This window comes from Solanum verrucosum, unplaced genomic scaffold (genome assembly GCF_900185275.1).
Source record: "Solanum verrucosum unplaced genomic scaffold, falcon-dt-bn FXZP01000286.1, whole genome shotgun sequence".
Lineage (NCBI taxonomy): Eukaryota > Viridiplantae > Streptophyta > Magnoliopsida > Solanales > Solanaceae > Solanum > Solanum verrucosum.
In genome coordinates this window covers 1462903-1471829 of record NW_026020376.1, presented here as the reverse complement: position 1 = coordinate 1471829, position 8927 = coordinate 1462903, and the positions used below count along the sequence as shown (strand labels likewise).

At 34.7% G+C, this 8927-nt stretch overlaps 1 protein-coding gene across 1 annotated transcript; it reads right to left on the bottom strand.

The window, feature by feature from the left end:
* Positions 1-5489: 5489 nt before the first annotated feature.
* Positions 5490-6656, bottom strand: LOC125838470 (F-box protein CPR1-like). Its single transcript, XM_049517518.1, has one exon. The coding sequence runs from the start codon at positions 6654-6656 to the stop codon at positions 5490-5492; it is 1167 nt and encodes a 388-aa protein (XP_049373475.1).
* Between the last annotated feature and the right edge of the window lie 2271 nt (positions 6657-8927).

The window sequence follows — 8927 nt, the reverse complement described above, 5'->3', positions numbered from 1 at the left end:
TTAAACTTGGCCTCTTCGGGGTTTACACACCCAATGCCCACGACATTGACAGTCCTAGCACCAACTCCCATGACATTTTTAGACAAAATGTCAAGTTGGTTCATGATCTTGGCCATGTTTTGGTCCCTCTCTTGGTCTTTCTCAAGCTTCTTCTTGGTTAATTTGAAAATGAGAGGAGAGACCTGATCCTCGTGGATGTACCATGCCCGGTTGACTTTTGTCATACCATCTAAGAGCTGGGCTGCTATAACATAAGGTTTTTGCATCAAATCTCCCGGAGAAAGTTGGTCAGCTACTCCCTTGTTTACCGAATCAAGGCTTCGATAAAAGTATTGTAACAAAACATTGTCAGGCAAACCATGAGTTGGGGATTGCAGCACCAACTTCTTGAATCGTAGCCAAGTCTCATGGATTGGCTCTCCGTCCAGACGCTTGATCCTCTGAATGTTGTCCCGAAGTGTCATAATCTTCGAAGGAGGGAAAAATCACATATGAAATGCGGTGATAACTCTTCCCATGAAGTGATGGAGTCTCTTGGTAATTCAGCCAACCACTTGCACACTTCTCCTATTAGAGAAAACAGGAACAACCTCAATCGGACCGACGCTTGGGATATGTTCTTGAAGGAGAACGGCCCACAAACATCAACAAATTTTTTATATGCTCATGGGGATCCTCATGAGTCAAACCACCAAACAACCTTTTCAATTGCAAGAGCTGCAGCATAGTGCAAGTAATGTGGAACACAACGTTCCCTTCAACCGGAAGCAAACAAATGGCACCAATTTCACCCATTAGATGGGGGTCACTCATTGACATCATTTAAATTTCCAATGTCATCTTGGTGGCCCACTTGGCTACCATTGCTTCCGTTGACACTCATATCCTCTATTTCAAAACACAAATACAACAAACCAAAACTAAAAGTAAGTAGATTCAACTATGACTAAAAAGAACAAAATTCAACTTCACCGAAAAAAATCTCAAACAACAACACTCCCCGGCAGCGGCGCCATTTCGATTAAATAATCCTATCAAATACACTTCATTCAATTTTAAGTGTCAACAATCGTTAATCAGTTATAACCCAACTAAATGAGTTGGGGTCGAATTCCACAGGGAGCGGTACATGTTTCACAATCAATCGAGAAATATGAATATGATCAAATCAGTCATAGGAATAGATTTTGTCGAATAAAAACATAATTCAAATTAAGGGGTGACACGAATGTCAAATGGGGGGTTTTGGTTTCAAATTATTAACTACAACAGCAACAAACAATACGAAATAAGAACAATGAGATGAGTTCTTGGGATGTGATTCGATTATAGGTTAATATAGACAAATGGATAATTGCAATTGTTAGGAAATAGTTGTATATTAGGGAGTAAGCTAAACCATAGACAGAATAAATTTTCTCTCAAACTATTTATCCCGAATGAAGTTGATTTCTCTCGAACATCAACAAGCAAGCAAAATAAGACCAGCCCACACCTTAGTCTATTCACTCTCTCAAGCTAGCTATGTGGGATGAGTTTAGGATACACTCTCTCGAACTGAACACATGTCAACCCAATACCTACTAACCATCAATCAATAATATTGGTTTTAAAACCTCTCTCTCGAGCAAGCCAAAATCACGAAGGTAGAACTGCATTTGCAACTACAATTCTTAAATTAAACCACAATTACTGATTAAACTCACTTCTAAACAACATTTAAACTAACAATTAGCAATACCCATAAACTAAATCAACCCATAATTACATAATCACACCCCAAGAATTGGGGTTTTAGCTAGACATCACAAAAAGATAAAAATTGTTACCCAGTTGAGTTTCCATCAACTAGGTAAGATTGATTTCATTCCTACAATGTTCCAATTCGAAGAATCCCAAAGACCCACTTCCAATTTCTCGAAAGTGAAAAACTTCAATTCTCCAAAGCTTAGGAAAAACTAGAGAAAGCTTGTCTCAATACTTAGAATTCAATATGATTCGACATAAAATTTTATAAACATAATATTCATGATAAACTAAATGTTCAAAAGTGTATATATAGTCGCCAAAAATGTGCTACGGAGAGCCATTCAGCACAATAAGTCAGGCTCGCCGATCAGCTTGGCGATCCGCCCTTTGGTCCGTTCCATCGCCCTTTTGCCTTGGCCTTCAGCATCCTCAAGGTCTGTAACTTCGGGTGATCCAACACTGCATCACGGATCCTCTCGGTGATCCGCCAACTGCTCTTTTCTCTCGCCAACTTGGTTTTCTTTTTCAGGGTTTAGCACACTGGAACTTTAGGCGGTCAAATAGTCATTCAGCGACTCATCAAATGGACTGGGCAATCAATATGTTTGCTTTTCTTCACTCTTTCAGCTCGCTTTGTTGCTTTTGCAAATTAGTGTCCATACTATGTTCCTCAATCCATAGACCTGGAAATCAAGGGTTTTCCATCAATTATGGGCACAAAATAAGCATTTGAGGACAATAAATCATTGTAAATAAAGCCCTAAATGAGTCCAAATCTCGGACTCGTCAGTAGGCTCGGGTCATGACACTTTTGCAATTTTTTTAACCAAAAAATATTAGAAATTTAAAACCCCCACCCCTATAAGGGAGTAGTTTTTAAAAAATAACTAAAATGGGACCTAACCAAGACTCGAACGCGTGACATATTGACTATTTATTTAAACTTTGACCATTCGCGCTGCAATAACATTCGTTTATAATCACGCAACATAATTTGTTTATTCTTTTTAAATAAGTTATTATTTAGTAAATAAAAGTACTTATGTTGACAGATCCAATCCAAAATATCAGGACAAATCCAAAAAATAAGGCCCAATCCAAATATACATACAATCCTATATTAAAATAACACCAAAAAAATTGCCTTAACAAATTAATCTTTCATTGAATTTCCAATAACAACTTCAATGCACAAAATTACTTAATGATTCCCCATTAATTTCGTAGCATAATTTCACTCCATCTGTTCGAATATTGCAATCTTCTAAAGCTTGCACAACATCATCATAACTCTTGTATTTTCGGTATACACTTACTCTAACTCCAATGGTCAAATTAGCACATTCTTGCCAACTTGAATATATACCTTGTTTTTTTGTCCTTAAAAACAACATAGATGTACTCGCTCATGAAATGAAAATTATCAACGAAAATAGAGAGTTGTTGCAAAATGAAGAAAAATGGAGAATGACCAAAAATTTGGAACAAATATAGTGCTCTCAACAGAGTATTGCAGTTGATTTAATTTTTCAAATGAAAATTATGAACGAAAATAAAAGGCTTTTAAAATGAAGAAAAATGGAGAAAGATCAAAGATTTGGTACAAATATAATTCTCTCAAATCTCAATAGAGTATTGGAGTCAATATAACTTTTTTGGACAGTGTGATTTGAAATAAAAATAGTATGGGTTTGACTTTTCAAAAGTGGTTTCAATTTCAAAAGGTAGTGGTTTAATAGATTTCAAAATGGTTTACTTTAGAGGGTACTTTGGGTACAACAAAATAATGAATTTACCTTATCACCCTTCCCATCCCTCTGAAATTACGACCTTACCCCCGAAAAAGTAAGATCGTGCCATTTTATGCCAATTTTTTATCCTGCCAAATATATTTTTCGTTATATTATGGGTTGTCGGAGAACGTCGGTTATCTCAGGTTTTGACCATGAAGTTTGGGGTTGTCTTTGACTTTGACGTAGTCTAGTTAAGAATAGAAAAAGGACACTGATGGATCTGTCTAAATTCGTAGACTCTCTTTTGAATAGATCAAGGTCATGTTTTATTCGGAATAGAGAAAAGACATAAAGTGACATATGAAGTTGTCTCGAATTTTAAAAAAGACAATGTAACTATGCGGGCGTCCTATACCCCCTAAATAATTTCGAACATATATTATTACATCATTTTTCGATCAATTCCAGATTTTAAATGGCAAGTGTTATCACACATCAATCATTGTGTGACACATGTTAATTTAATTTGAAATATAATTTTTTTTCATTTTAAGTTTTTCTTTATTTCTCTCTCTTACTTTTTGACTTATTTTAATTTTAATTTCATTTTAAATTCTACTTCATCTTCCACCCCTACTTTCAAGCTACCCCTCCCTCCATTTTCTTTCTTTCTTTCTTTCCTCTTCTTCTTCACCTCCACCCTCACCTCACCCCACCCCACGTCAAGTTGAGGCCCTCCAATTTCTTTCTCTGTTCTTCTTCTTCTTCGGTCAAATTCGTTTCTTTCTAAAATTATACTATTTTCTAGACTTTGTTGAGTTATTGATAACAAAACTAATTATTTTTCCAAGGAAAATCAAAATTTTTAAGGTATCATCAATTAATTTATCTCATTTTCATATAACTTCAAAACTAGAAATGATAATTTTGAAAGAATCAGAATTCTCCGAAAATTGAAAAGGTTTAATTGAAATTTGGATAAATAGAACTAAATAATACCTACTAATCATCTTGAAATCTAATAGGTTTATCAAATTTTTCGAAATGTAATAAAATATTTAGATATAATTTTAAAATTGAAGAGAGTTAAACTAATAGTAGTAAAAAAGGGAGGTGGAGTTGTGGTAAAAATGACATTGAAAGTGAGAAGCTACAATGAATTTTTGAAGAAGAAGGTAGAAAGAAAAACAAAAAATTAATAAGGAGAAAAAGTTAAAATAATAAGAAAAACAAGAAAATATATTTTATAGCAAAATACTTGTAAAAATAAAATTATATTCGTTTTTTTAGTTTGTTCACACTCTTTAAGAAAGTGCATACACTCTCCATGCTAGGTGGACAAGCAATTCTTTTTGCTAATTTGAATTAAATATGGAACAAACTATGAATATATTGAACCTACGCTTGAAGTTTTCAATTCTTTATATGCTTTAGCTAATTATCACAAACAAACAAATACCAAGTCTTGGTGCTATAGTTTAAATGTCATTCAAATAAAGTGCAACGCATAAATTATTTCTAATATTGTAGTTTCTCATTTCGACATCTGACTTAAAAAATCAAGGGATCGTTTCTTATTGTGGATAACAATAGTCTTAAATAGGTTGGAGTAGTAATGTTGACGTTAGAAATATTGATATTAGTTATGTTGAACTTATTTCTTATGTATTGTTTGATTTGGTGTATTAAAAATAACATTCATGATATAATTTTCTAAAATAAATATATACTTAGAAAAATATCATTCACAAATACGGTGAAAAGAACACAAAAATAGTTTTGAAAGGCAATTGTATCGTTAAACATGCTAATGCATTTATTAAAAAACACTTGCATTGGTAATACCCTGTCATAATATGGAATAGAGTGTATAGTTAATGGTTGAAAAAGTGTGCCAAATGCATAAAGTTCTTACCTGCATTATTCATTTAGATGAGTACAACTCAAATTCTTTAGCTCTAATATGAGTTTCACAAAAAAGTTTGTATCTTGAAGACTATACCATTTTTAAAATCCCTGAGCTTGTGTACCTTGACTGTTTTCCTGTAGAGTTGGAGTCAAGGATTCCTTATAAACTATAACCCTCAAGCTTTCAGGATATCCATGTAAAGTATATTCCTTTACTTCATCTGAAATAAAATTGTAGGAAATCAATTGTCCACTTTTGCTTTGAAGGATTAATAAATCGTTCCAAATTGTTAAAGGGCATTCAATAGGAAGAGGTCTAATGGTGTATCCCATAATCCAAGTATCATTTACGCCGTAGTCTTTCATTGTCCAAATATCAATCACATCCGTTAATGGATCAATCTCACATGTTGGATCACGATAACAAATCAAGGTGAGAGAATCATTTAATATAACAAGGCCATAACACATGCCATTAGGAAAAAAACAAGTATGAGGCATCTTGATATTGCGAAAAGTATCAGTGCTCATATCAAAACAAAGAATTACCTCTCCATCTCCACTTGCAAACCAATGACATACTCCCTTGTAAAATAATTCCGCACAAGGAGACCAATACACAGAGGGCAACTTTTCCTCTTCATAATACTCTTCTCTCCATGCATCAATGTTCAACTCATAAACCTCAACTTTGTTCCCTCTCACGCAAGGATCCTTGTAAGGATCCGTAGAAATTTCATTAATCCTAACAAATTTGTAGTCATTCATCGTAAAGTCAATGCCAAATCCTAGACCACAAATATAACGGTCGAACCCCGGAGGACATATTTCAAATGGACTGGGTTGAAGCAGGTTGTATTTCCTAGTGGAGGGATTAAGTAAGACAACGTGTTCATTATCAGACAGGACAATTAGACCATTGTAAGGCCCCATGATATGTTGAGTCACACTACCAAAAGTTGTAGATAGATACGGAACATCTATATTTGGAGATATGGGATAATGATCATCATCACAACCAGAAAGAAAAGATAAGAAATTTTTATACTGATTAGGTCCTTCTTCGAAGGATCGTTTTAAGAGAATTAATTCGTCTTTGGTGGTGGTGGGGCGCTTGACATGAAGATTGATAAAATAAGAGGACTGTAATAGAGCACACCATGTTTTAGAGATACACTTGTATCGCATTAGAGATTTTACTGCAAGTCTCAAAATAATACAAGTGGTCACATCTTGGGGCAATTTCTTCATAATTCCATCCGACATTGTCTATCATATTCTGAAGAGACATGTATGTTGCAATGGATAGTAACAACTTCCTGAACATTTTCTATCTCTCGTCTGAATTGGATCGGAAAACTTTTTCCTCGGACATTTGTCTCTCTAACTAACTACCCATCACACACGTGTGTTTTGTTATTTTTCTATTGCAACATTTTACTAAAATAAATTATTAAGTAAAATAGTTTCATCACATTTAAATTATAAAAATTAGCAATATTCAATTCTTCAAACTTGAGAAAATAAATTAATTTTGTAGTAAAACAAAATGAATCAATAATAAATATCGAATAAATCAGGAGTATCAAATCACATGTATACACATAATATATTTGACTTATTAAAAGTATAAGAGTGCCTAGTGAGAAATGATCACTGGTAGATGAGACTTGCAGACAAAAGATATTCTTCAGCTTCCATAAACAGCTAAGAGATGTTAGGTACAAGATTTCACTTATTTATTTTGATGATAACAACCCAATAAAATTTTAGTACATATTTTTAGTACATGTTTTATTTTATGGTCACTCAATTTTCACAATTTATCTAACAAAGTCATTGAACTTTATTTTTATATCAACAAAATCACTCAACTTAGACATAAGTATCAATAAAATCACTTAACAAGATTTGCCATTAAAACAAATCTAGTGTTATATTCTAGGTGTTAAGATGATCCTCACAAATGCAGGGATTTGGTCCCTGTCACAGTGCTCTCGTCCAGATTCAAATGGGGTACAACTGTAAAGTTGTCATGTCAGGTGGTAGGTGAAAAGTGCAGTGTACTGCACCAATAGGAAGAGAGGATGAGACTGTTTGTTTTCGTGGCTCACAAATGCAGGGATCTGGTCCTGGGCAGAGTTCTCTCGTCCAAATTTATAATGGTGTACAGTTGTAAAGCTGTCCTGTCAGAGGTTGGTGAGGCGTCAGCGTACTACACCAATCAGAATGGACGAGGCTACTTGTCCAATGGTCAATAACTCTTTATGGTTGATTTAATCAACATGACAAACAACAAATTAAATCATTCATTCAAAGGAGAGAGAGCCACTAAGTCTTCTCATGAACCCACTAAGAAAAGTTTGCAAGGGACATGGTCCCTGCAAGATTGCGTATGTGAAAGGACGACATGACGGCTGTCAGAAAAGCTGCCACTTCTGATGTGGTAGGTTCACGTGTCTTTCCAGAGAAGCATGCTCTCAGCCAATGGGCGGTCCCAAGGAGTTTCTGTCTTTTTGATATAGTCTCTTCCACAAAACACAAACTTAAGATTTGGCAAACAAAAACTTGGATTTTCTCTGAAAATTCATAAGCTTAAAAAGAGAAGGCCATCTTCAAGGAAGAACTCAAGTACAAGAACACATACAACAAGGACCCGATCAACGGAAGGAGTGCTTTCCGTACCTGTTGTTTTTCTTGATTGCTTGTATTAGTACTTAACTTGTAGGATTCGTTTCACTTGTGTTAGAAACGTTTCAAAACTTTTGTGAATCTTTGTAAGAACATAGTTAGGGGTAACTTTGTGTCTTATTGTAAAAGTCTATATTAATTGTTGAGGATTAGTGTAGTGGGCAATGCAGGCATTTCTTAGGCTCGTTTAAGTAATAGTTGTATTACTTAGTGTGAGATTAGGAGGTTAATCTCATTATTGTGATGTAAACTATGTTTCGCTTTTGCTTGAGAAGAATAGTGAAAATAGTTTGAAAGTACTATATGGCATGTCGTGGTTTTACTTCCTTGAGCATAGAGGTTTTGACGTAAAACTCTTGTGCCTATTTTTACGTTGTGCTATTTATTTTATGCACTTTTATTTTGTATGAACAATGGTGGACGCGTGCATTCTAATAATTGGTATCAGAGCTTGGGCTCTCTATCTGGTTAACACCAAGAGAGAGGTTCCTGCGAGGAATGACGACACCACTAAACCTGCAAAGAAGTCAGTCTCCCACAAGGCCACCTCTTTTAGATAGTCAGTTATATAGATGATGGAAGATTTGAATAAGAGACTATCTCATGGCAGAGGACCTTAAGGTATGGAGCGTCATATGTGAAGGTCCTGATGTGCCAACTATGGAGGTTAAAGATAGAGAGGTCACAAAAGTCATATCCAAAACTCGACAACAATATAATGACTCTGATAAAAGATTAGTCCAGAAAAATAACAAAGTTAGAAAACTACTGATGTGTGGCATTGGAGTAAATGAATACGATATGATCTCATCTTGTGAATCAATGTATGAGGGTACTGAGGAAACA

Bases quoted from the DNA above. Each gene is read 5' to 3' on its own strand.
- LOC125838470 (XM_049517518.1), bottom strand. From the start codon at position 6,656: ATGTCGGATGGAATTATGAAGAAATTGCCCCAAGATGTGACCACTTGT.